The 11,591-nt window shown below is 46.5% G+C and overlaps 1 protein-coding gene across 1 annotated transcript in view; it reads left to right on the forward strand.

The window, feature by feature from the left end:
- shank2b (SH3 and multiple ankyrin repeat domains 2b) overlaps positions 1-11,311 on the forward strand; it is a 126,149-nt gene extending 114,838 nt beyond the window's left edge. The window contains exons 19-22 of the mRNA XM_031823147.1: positions 637-764; positions 1,322-1,463; positions 1,741-4,183; positions 5,862-11,311. Coding sequence (XP_031679007.1) covers positions 637-764; positions 1,322-1,463; positions 1,741-4,183; positions 5,862-6,390 — 3,242 coding nt within the window. The 3' untranslated portion in view covers positions 6,391-11,311. The remainder of the gene's footprint in view (positions 1-636; positions 765-1,321; positions 1,464-1,740; positions 4,184-5,861) is intronic.
- The last annotated feature ends 280 nt before the right edge of the window (positions 11,312-11,591 follow it).

Consider the following 11,591-nt stretch of genomic DNA (forward strand, 5'->3'; position numbering starts at 1 on the left):
GTTGTAGATGATCAGTCTTCCGATAATGAGAGTCTAAAGAAGAGGATTGTTTTCTCAGTCACTCTAAGTAATCGTCCCATGCATGGGAACGCAAAACTACAAAACAAAAAAAAAGCTAGCATGTTGGTTGTGCAGTGGCTGCTGAACCATAAACCTATTCCCAGATCTGTTTGTGCTATCTTACCGACTTCTTGTCACTCATTGTAAATGATTTAAGGGCTGTGTCCTAAATGGCACCATGTTCCCTACATATTACGCTACTTTTGACCAGAGACCAATGGGCCCTGGTCAGAAGTAGTGCACTATATGTAGTAGGGTGCCGTTTGGGACACGGGGAGGAGTTGGAAAGAGAGCAGAAATAGACTGGCACCCAGGATAGCTAAACCATAGAAACAAAAGGAAAAGCCTGATGGAGGTATAGCTAGCAAGGGAAGCTTGCACGGCTTTGACTTTGACCAATGTCAGTGTGACTATTTCTGTTCTCTTTCTTTTCCTTTCTGCTCGGTTTGATATCAGTTCTTACTTATGGGCCTGGATTGCCATTGCCTGAGATGAAGGCTCGTTTTAGCTTAGAGACGGATGTAGGCTACAGTGTCCTGTACTGACAGTAGAGGTGTGTGTTACTTTGTGTTCCAGATAAAGTGGACGAGAACATGCCTCCTCAGAAGCCTATGTGGGAGAACTCCAATGCTGACGTAAGGGTCGCTAACACAGTCAAGTCACGGCCCAACAGCAGGTGCTTCGCCATGAGCCCCGAGATGAATGTAGGTATAAACCCTACCGTCAGTGTACATTTTGTTGGCTGCGTGGCACAGGAGTGAGACCAGAAAGGTCTAAGCTGAGTAGGGTTGAAAAACACTGGAACATTTCCCAAACTTCCCAGGTTTTCCCAAAATCAGCTGGGACTGAAAATCCAACTGGGAATCAATAGCCATTTTTTGAAAAACTGGGGATTCTGGATTTTTTTTTTAAGTTAGTGCTCAGAGAATTCTGGTGGCTGCACCATTGCCTGTTGGAAGATACTGCTCTATTCTAGCTGGTAATATAAATGCATGATTGGCTTCCTTTGTTAGACGCTGTACATGGCCCTGATGGGAATTGCATTCCCTGATTTGCTTGGTCTCAGAAGAGTATATGAAGGTTAAACAGCTTCTTGTTCTTTGTTGTCCTTAATTTCCTTCACAAGTTTATCTGCAACGTTGAGGACTAACACAGACTAACACAGTTGGATATTGTTGATTTAATGTACCTCGAAAATACCTCTAATACTATGTAGTAAAGATCAATCCAGGCAACCCAGTGTCTTCTCTCTGTGTTGCAGTCCATGTGTGAGAGCCAGGATATGTCGATGCAGACCCAGACCCAACCCAGAGAGCCAGGCAGTCCCAGAGGTCGAGGACCCTACCTGGGGGTGCCAAACAGACAGGGGACCATGAGACGACAGAAGTCCATAGGAACATCTGGTAACTACATATCAACATGTTTCTGTCAAGGCTAAATATTGAACCTGCATACAGTACATACTGTATGGTACACACATGCAGAACCAATGTGTGGACACACACACATACACACACACACACACACACACACACACATGCACACATCTGTGGGTGAATCCCTGTAATCGACAGAGCAAAATAATGAGTAAATTACCTTTTTGCACACACACCCTTGATGGTTTCAATTGTATAATTGCCATCGATATATTGTAATTCATCATGTATTTTTCTTTTTCAGGAATAACAGAAGAGGAGACCCCTCAGTTTCTGACCCCTCCCATGTTGAAATTCACCAGGAGCCTCTCCATGCCGGACACATCAGAGGACATCCCACCCCCACCCGCCATCTCCCCTCCATCTCCCCCTTACAACAACGTCCCCAACCCCCAGGGCAGAGGCTACGGCATCATCAGACACTCTGCTCCTAAAGGCACCGCCCCAGAGCGAGGGGACCTCACCGCGGGCGGCAGCGATGGGTGGAGGGAGCAGGGGGGTATGTACTACAGAGAGCCCCAGTCGGAACAGTACCAGTCTGAGGACCACCACCACCAACAGGGAAGCCACAGCCCAGGCCAGGGCCTCACAGCCCAGCAGAGCTTCCTGAACCGCAGGGCCCAGATCCCTGAGAACCCCTACTCAGACCTGGGGAAGATGGGCAACCTGGGGCTGTTTGCCCCCAACAAGCCCCAGAGGAGGAAGGGCATGCTGGTGAAGCAGGACAAGATCGAGGACAGCCCTGAGAAGATCTGCACCATCAAAATCCCAACCATCATCATCAAGGAGCCGTCTACATCCAGCAGTGGTAAGAGCAGCCAGGGCAGCAGCATGGAGATAGAAACTGGCGCCCACGACCACCCGGGACAGCTCCGGCCCGACGACGGACACAACCCCAGCAGCCCCTTTGCCACGGCCATGGCGGGCGCCGTGCGGGAGCGCGAGAGGAGGATGGTGGAGTCTCACCAGAACTCCCCATCCTACAGGTTCACCGACCAGGGTGACGAAGACTCACCTCCCGCCCCAACCCCTCGCCTCCGCCACTCCAAGTCCATCGACGAGGGGATGTTCAGTAGTGATGAACGCCTGCGCCGCATCATGGCCCCACCTGCCTCTCTCCTCAACATCCCCAGAGGAGGAGGCAATGTGACGAACTTCAATACCTCAGAGCCCAACATGGTGAGGGAGCCACTCCACACCCGCACGGGTCACCACAGCCCGGTCAGTCTGCCAAACAAGACCTACACCTCCAGCAGCGGACACTACGTCCACCCAGTAACTGGGAAGCCTCTGGACCCTAACTCCCCTCTTGCACTGGCTCTAGCTGCACGGGACCGGGCCATGAGAGAGCAGTCCCAGCCTCTCCCACTGAAGACTGAGCTACCCAAACCTGACCTGAACAAGCCTCTGTTCATCGACACTAAGCTAAGGACTGGCATGGATGCGAGTTTCTCCGCGACGGCCACCATGGGTCGACCAGGCAGGGCAGGGCTTCGCAGGCAGATGACCGAGGCCAAGTACGAGACAGAGTCCAAATACGACCACCCGCTGGCTAAAGACCAGGACAAGAGTCTATCCCGGCCTGAGAGAGAAGAGGAGAAGAAGAACACGTTGATAGACAACGTGGACACGTCTCAGCAGAAGTCTGCTGGTCTGCTGATGGTTCACACCACTGACGGAGCCAGGTCTGAGGAGAACAGCCTGTCTGAGGGGGACAGGGACGGGGCAGTGAGTCCGGACAGCACCCCCAGCGAGCTCCGGGATCCCAACCAGCCTAACACCTCCAAAATGTCCTCCCCTAACACCCATAACTCCCACTCTATGGGCCCTGGTCCCAGAGGTAGTAAGACCATGATCACCGTCACCTCAGTAGATGAGCCGGTCAAACTCCCCTTCGGCATCCCCCCTCCGCCCTGCGTTCCCTCTGTTGACATCGACGATGACTTCTTCGCTGACCCACTGCCACCGCCGCTGGAGTTCGCCAACAGCTTCGACATCCCAGAGGACCAGAAGGGGGCGATCGCTGAACTGCTCAAACAGCATCGAAACGCTGGCAGAGCCCCATCGTCTCTAGCTCCCTTCTACCCCCATCACGGTAACACCCCAAGCCACCCTGACCAGACGATGATCAAACGGCCTGCAGTGCTCACTAACTGTATGCCCTCCAGCTTCACCCCCAACGCCCTGGAGAGCTACGAGCCTATCAGTGACTCTGGGATCGATGTGGAGCCCGACAGCCGCAGTAGTGGAGACCCTCAGATGGAGACTACGAGCACTGTATCCACTGTGTCCAGTATCTCTACGCTGTCGTCAGACGGTGGCGAGATGCTGGACAACACTTGCACAGTCTATGCAGACGGACAGGCCTTTTTGGTGGACCGGACCTCAAAGCCAAAAAACAGGCAACCTGTCGCCAACAAGAGTAATGCACTTTACAAGGACCCCGCCTTGATGGATAGAGAAGAGAACCTGAGAACTTTCGGAACGCCCTCCTCTGTCCCGCCACCTCCCCCCGGGGCATGCGTCCACTCAGAGCCCCCCAGAACACCAACGCAAAGGACCTCAAAGCTGTGGGGAGACCCGCCAGGCTCTAACCCCTATGACATGCAGAACAAGGACAAGACACCAAAGCCAGGGGATGGGATAGACTCTTCTTCCTCAGGATGTAGGACCGTTTTTGGATCAAGGTAATCTTTGTTTTTGCTGTGTGTGTGTGTGTGCCGTGCAAGTGTGTGTGTCTAAGCATGCTTGTGTGTGCGTCCGCGTTTTTGTGCGTGTGTGTGTGTGTGTGTTCTACCGGAGAGCAAAAAGAGTTGCCTAGCAACCTAATAATGAGAGCAGCAGCCTTGAGGAGTAGATGAGCAACAACGTCATGTCAGTCTGATTATCATAGAGACCAAACCGCCACAGCACTCTCCTTGGAAGGAAGGGGTGAGCCATGTGTCACTGTGTGTGTCACAAGCAGCACGGTTCAAAATAGCACAGAGGCTACGTCCCAAATGGTAACATATTCCCTATTTAGTGCGCTACTTTTGATCAGGGCCTGTAGGGAAATACGGAGTAGTGTTCAATTTGAGACCCACCCAGAGTCTCTTTAAACCCGGGGTGGATGGTGTGTGTAACCTGTCTCTTTATCATCTATCATTTCAACAAACCCAGAGTATGTGAAATATCTATGAGCAGCCGGGGCTCTCTCTTCAGTTAACCCTCCTCTTCATTCCTCTACCAGTCACGTCAGATTACTAAAGTAGAATGGCGTTGTAGACTAGAAGTGTGTATACATTGATGCTCCAACAGATGTAGGCTATGCGGTGTTGTGTGTGTGTGTGTGTGCGATGTACGATTGTAGCCTGTAATTGTGTGGTCGGTTTTTGCCAGTGTGGAAACATATTTCTGCTTGTGTATTTATGTCACCAGCTTTGTGTCGGCTACGCAGGCTTCTCTCTGTACGTTTGTTTATTTGGTGTGTGAATAGTTGCCGTTTGTTCGTTTGTGTAAATTGCATATATCTGTTTTGTACAGTAGGCTACCTACCTAAGCCTGCGTGGCATTTCATAGACACCGCGCGTTCCTCACCACAGCAGTCCCCTGTGATAGCAGCACTTATTATGGAAAGCTGCCGTTATTTACAGAGCAAACCAGACGAGGCTAACCCTAAAATGCATGGCTATATCAGCAAAGTTCTGCTTTGTGGTGGCTACAAGCTGAATATGCTGCAGAGCAGAGCACATCCCTGCCGTGTGATCTGAGTGAGACCTTAGGTTAACCTGATTCAACCGGATTCATAGTGTGAATAGGTGAATATCATAGAGATCTTCTGACCCTTTCAAAATAATGTCTGTCACTTTATATGGGAAGAAAAACACCGTTTGTTCATTTGGTATTTGGAATGAATTCCCCACTTCCTACTTACAAAGGAGTGAATGCAGTATCTCTTTTGTTTTTATTCTTAACTTCTTTTACTTCCCTCTCCTCTGACACAAACAAACACACACACACACACACTCAAACACACACTGTAGCCTACTCCCAGTCTGCAGTTTTGCAGGAGTTGGTGTAGTATAGGGAAAGACTGTTTTATTCTCCAGTAGGTCTGTCAGGTCAGGTAGACTACTTCTTCCCGTCCCCTCGCAGGAGGAGAGACATCAAAGCGTCCGTCTCTTACTGGCCCCGTCAGAGCAGTCCGTGAGGGAGGGGGCAGGATTAGTGGATGAATGTATATACTACAGGGGTTATGTACTGTGTTTGTTTGCATCCAGGTGTGGTTGTGGAATATTTCAGTTTGTCTGTCAGGCTGACTTTTTGTTTCTGATAAACAACACCCTCCCTCGTCCTCTAACCTGGTGCGTTCTGTACTTTCTGTAGGGGTCCAGACGGTGGGTCCCTTGCCTCAGGTACACAGCGGAATACCACAGTCACTTTTGCTGCCCAGCTCGGCCCGAGCGTGTCGGCCCCATCTCCAAAACGAGAGACAGAGAGTCTCCCCCACCACCGAGCCCCCAGCCCCATCCTCTCTCCTCCAGACTCAGGCCTCGGCTGTGCCTCCTCCCTCCCCGCAACCTCCCCCACCCTCTCGGATGTGTTCGGCCTGCCCACCCCCCCTCTCAGCCTGGGCACGGGGAGCAGCCGCTCACCCTCCCCTCTCACCCTCATGCAGGCCGTCTCCAACAAGCCTTTTGCCACCAAGCCGGTTCTGATGTGGAGCAAGCACGATGTGGCCGACTGGTTGGAGAGCCTAAACCTGGCAGAGCACAGAGACACCTTCATGGACAACGACATCGAGGGCTCCCATCTGCCCAGCCTGCAGAAGGACGACCTCATAGATCTCGGGGTGACCAGAGTCGGCCATCGGATGAACATAGAGAGAGCTTTGAAACTGCTAATGGACAGATGAGAAGAGAGGATAGAGGTCTCTCAGTCTCCAACACAACAACTTCACATAATAGTTTTATTATTATTTATTATTATTATTTATTTTAAACTATACTTACTGTATAATTCTTATGACGATGCTTGTTTTGTTGAAACTTAGAAATATCCTCATGTATCCTGAAGAAACTGCAACTTGAAACAGCACTGCAGTTTCCTGAATAAGCACAAAAGTCCCCCAGGGTGGGATAGAGTGATCCCAGGTGAGACACAGCCGCTCTGTCAGTAGAAAGTAAGGAAGCAGACACACAGGGACCTGGCTGGGTGTGAAATACACTACACTATCAAACAGAACGGCAGCCTAATCACTACGAGACTTAAGGACTTTTGAAATCAACCTCATTTGAATGCAAAACCAGAGTCAGCTCTGCAGGGGTTTCATTTTCTATTGCATCTCTGTTAGAAAGTATGTGAACACTGATCTCTTCAGGAAAAAGGGTGGGAATCTGCACTGCACAGGGCCGGCGCTAGAACCAATCAGTTGGCCGGGCAAATTTTCTTTTTACGGGACCTCCTATGTGTGTAAGTGCTTGGCCTCAAGGTAATTGAGCAGTCATTTAATATATGCTATCGCCAAAATAATAATTTGGCTTGTGTTTATGAAGGTCTTAAGTAACATTAGAATACAACAAATATATTTCAAAAAACACAAGAGCATTTTCATTAGTTTATGTTACTGTGGGATACAGTATGTAAAAAGCTGAAAAACACGACGACAAAAAAAACATCCAAATTCAAGTGTTCAATCAATTGTATTCGTGGAGTGCCTTTGTTACAACTATGAAACAGAAAGCATAGGTGTGGGAACGCGGTAACAGCTTCTTTTTATGACAACAAAATAAAACACACCCCAACCACCAAGACACGCGCGCGGTGTGCAGTCAAACGATGAAAACATCAGTAGCCTAAACATATAAGCGCCAAGTGTGCTTGATAAACAGTGAATCATCACAAAGCAATAATGGCATTTTACAATGGATATACAGTAAGTGTCGATGACAGCCGTAAGAAATGGTCAATTGTCAGTTGGAGAATGTCCATCTCATATAAACAACGACAGCGCTTGAGGCCTGCTCTTTCAGTGATGACATTTTGTGCTGCTATTTGGCCTGTAGCATTGTCACCGGCTTGTTCTTTTCCAAGAGGTGCCATCCCTTCCTCTCTCCTGTCTCACCGTTTCACTTGTTGGTGGCGCAGGCACCTGCTCAGTTGTGCACCATTCTGGCTTTTTTTGGGGGGGCCTTTACGCCTCGGAGGTGTAGATTCAGCCTGAGGCTCAGAATCAGAAGAATAATCATCAGAGATTTCATCGTGATTCATTTCTTCCCCACCATCTGAATCGTTTTCCATTCAGATTTTGTAGCAACGCTTGCCATTTTACATTACGCACGCTCTCACTGTTTATTGGGGTGCCAGGGTAGCCTAGTGGTTAGAGCTTTGGACTAGTAACCAAAAGGTTGCAAGTTCAAATCCCCGAGCTGACAAGGTACAAATCTGTCATTCTGCCCCTGAACAGGCAGTTAACCCACTGTTCCTAGGCCGTCATTAAAAATAAGAATTTGTTCTGACTTGCCTGGTTAAATAAAGGTAAAATAAAAATAAAACTCCAAGTGGGCCAGAATAGGACTGAAAAGATTGCTTGGTTTCGGTGAACTGATATAAGGTACATACTATTTTGAGGTTATAATTAGAATAGATCAATACAATAGAATGTTCCACACTGTTCTTCATTCACAATTGGTGATTATAGAATGATGTATTGTTCGCTTCCCCTCGCTCATCAACTCACCCATTCCCCACATCATTATTTTCAGTATAGTTTAGGTTCAGATTCGAGACCGTTATCGGGGTGGTTATCAACTGGGCATGGCACTTATCAACTGGGCATGGCACTATCAGGAGAAGAAGGGGAGCAGGCCCTACTGTCGGCAGGACAGTAGGCAATTGGGGGGAAAAGAACATGATATAATGGTTCTGTTTGATTCTAACAACAACAGTGTGTTTTATAGACTTATTTAGGAAAGGTCAAGGACGAAAGGGGAGTAGTGCATATTTTAAATGAATGAGCAGTCCAAATGACTGCTTTAGCGGTGCTCGTGTGGGTTTTTATAGTAAAGACATTTAGCTGTAAAAATGTATAACCTTTTAATGTGGCATGAACACAACCAGTCATGATTGTGAGATAGGTTACCTTCGTGCATTCGTCCCAAAAAGCATCCGAGTGAGCGAGACAGCGCTCCTCTGTCTTACTCTATGTAGCCCATGTATCTGATGAGATCTGGCAAAAAAAAGAGAATGACATGCCATGCTCTTTAATTCCAGACACCGTCACATACGTGGGCTGCACCTACTGAGACAGAGGGGGCGCTGTTTCGCTCTCTCGGATGCTTTATCTGAGATTGATGCTGTCTTTATGTCGGCGCGCGTCTCGGTCAAATGAATTATACGCCACAGTGGACGTGTTATAATACACATAAAAGCCGTGTAATTCCCTCACGGACAAGGTGAGTTTTATCAATATATTCGCCTCAATTGAATATAATCAATGTGCAAAGCTAGTTGTTGATAAACATTTACTTGTCCGGAGAGATTTGCGCGGCTTGTACGAAGTAGTTCTAAGATCCCAGACACAAAAATGAATGGTGACAAAAATGATTTCAACCATTTCCTAGTTTTATGAATCGTACTGTGTTACTCAATAGGGCTTAGGGGCCGGGCCCCGCAGTGTGTGGAATTCATTTTTCTCTCTCTCTCCCTTTTTACCGGGATGTAGTTTGATTTGAGGGACAGTGCAGTGTTTTCTCAGATGAAGGCATTGCACATTTCTACTCCTGAAAGGGAGATCACATCAGATGGATTACAAAATAGGTACAGTAGCAAGTTGTTGCCCTTAGATTTCACTTGGCATGTTTTCAACATACTTTCAAGGTTGAATATTTGTTTGTAGTTGTGTTTTACTTGAGGATGGAAAGTGGAACACAATACATATTGAACATGTATATTCAGTTTATAAATCATTATACGGTCTTCCACAGGAAGCTGAAATGTGTGCCAACAGCTCTCCCTACTGTTGTCTTCTGAACATGACATGGCAGAGAGAGCAGAGCTTGGCAGTCAGGGCTTTCCAATCGTTATCACCAACCATCATCCTTTCTTTCGCAGTCTTCTATGTCCTCTGAGAGGAATAATACACACATTATCACATTAGATTATTACTATACCCTGAACTGATGTTTAGGGCTTTGGGATTGAAGACTCAGGAATGGATTACCCTAGTTCAACAGAGTAGCAGGGATGGGGTCCATTTCATTTCAATTCAGGAAGTAAAGTGAAATTCCAATTCTACATTTTTCTCATAGAGAAGCATTGAAGAGAATGTCCCTTTACTTCCTGAATTTAAAAGGAATTTAAACCAACACTGCAGAATAGGCATGTTTCTGAAGACGAACATCAGTCACGTTTATGCAACGATGAGAAAAAGTAGGCGAACAAACACTAAAGCTGGAATTTCCTTTTCCCCTTCCCCTAGAATAGGAATAGTTCAACTTGTTTGGCAATCGAAGAGAGGCAGATACCTCTAAGAATCAAGTTGCTAGAAATGTTGTATGATTATTGAAGTATTAGAGATAGTATTTATTCTATGATGGTGTTTTGATGTGTTTTGTTGATGAGGAAGAAAGTTGTAGATACCCACAGAGCTCAACAGGATGATAGCTTCTTTATAGAATTAGGTGATGCTTTTAGGGGGGATTTTTACTCCCAGTGACTGCTGTTCTGGAACACATGGGAGCTACAGGACATTTGCTAAACCTTGTGCCATTGGACTTCTTTGACAGGTCTCTTTTATACAACACGTCTGAAACTGGCCAGATCCGAAACAGTATCACCAGAATAAGAATGTCCTGAAGTGCAGCATCATTTCCCTCCGTGTTCTCAAGGCAAAGTCTCCTCATACCATCGCCAGTCCAAAAGAGCAGGGATTCGCTCATCGTAATGTTGATGAGTTTAAATGTAATTTACTCTCCCCACTGTTTTTTCTTTCTGAAATGGTCTGAAGTGGTATTTTTCACTCAGTTTGCAGTGTAAACTTCTTGATATTTGAAATCCCCCCCCCCCCCCTCCCTCCAATGAGGGTGCTAGCTAAAATTCTAACATCAGTATTTACGAAACATTCTTTTGGATTGACATCCCAGAGCACAACAAATTCAGTGTATGGGTGGGATGTGTGTGTGATCTAATGATGTGACAGGGGGGGACGGGACATACCTTGATATGACTGATGACTGTCTGATGACTTTGTAAAACAAAAAAAGTTTTTAAAAAGTGTGATGTTCCGCAATCAAAAGGATGTTGCCTAAAGCATACTTAATGTGTACGGTATTCATCTACGACTGTCCGATGACTGTAGTATGACCTCATAACAGAAAAGTTCCAGTGCGATAGGCTGCAGAGGGGTACTTGTCACCTGTCAGTTGTCACTGTTGACACGCGGGCACACGTTGAGATGAGATCTTATGTTAAGAACCACAGGAACAAGAAAGAGCACAGTATTTTCGGATTACGCAGAGATATTTAATGTTAGGATATATTCCTATCCGTGTTGTTGCCATATCAACCCTGAGCTGTGGTTAGGTTTTCCAAAAAAGAAGAGAAATATGGTTAAGAAGCAATATAATATCAATTCTGTTTCAAGTTGTTGTTTTTCTTATTCTTTTCCAGGGGAATAATTATACATGTAACAGGATTTCAAGTCTCTCTATTTTTAAAATTGACATAAATAATTGTGTTATAATCCATATTCCTATAGAGCATATTTGAAACTTTTAGCAATTGATAGTCATGTATTTACAAAGCCTCTGTAATTATTAAAAGCTGATATAAACTGATTTGCATAGTTTTTGCATCATGTGTGTATAAATGAAGATTCTCAGGCTGTACATTTCTACACTATTTGCTATAGAAAGCGTTATATGACCACTATATGACCAAGAGAAAACCACACCACTGAATGTGACATTTGATGTACAGTAGAGTTGACTGGCTGCACGTTGCACTGAGGTCATGTACAGGCCTAAAGGCTTAGTAGTGAAGCTGACTAGACCTATACACTTAATAAGGCATCTGAAGCTCAAAGAGGTTCAAGGAAAGTCAATTAATCCGGAGATG

The sequence above is a fragment of the Oncorhynchus kisutch genome, linkage group LG4, assembly GCF_002021735.2.
Source record: "Oncorhynchus kisutch isolate 150728-3 linkage group LG4, Okis_V2, whole genome shotgun sequence".
Taxonomy (NCBI): domain Eukaryota; kingdom Metazoa; phylum Chordata; class Actinopteri; order Salmoniformes; family Salmonidae; genus Oncorhynchus; species Oncorhynchus kisutch.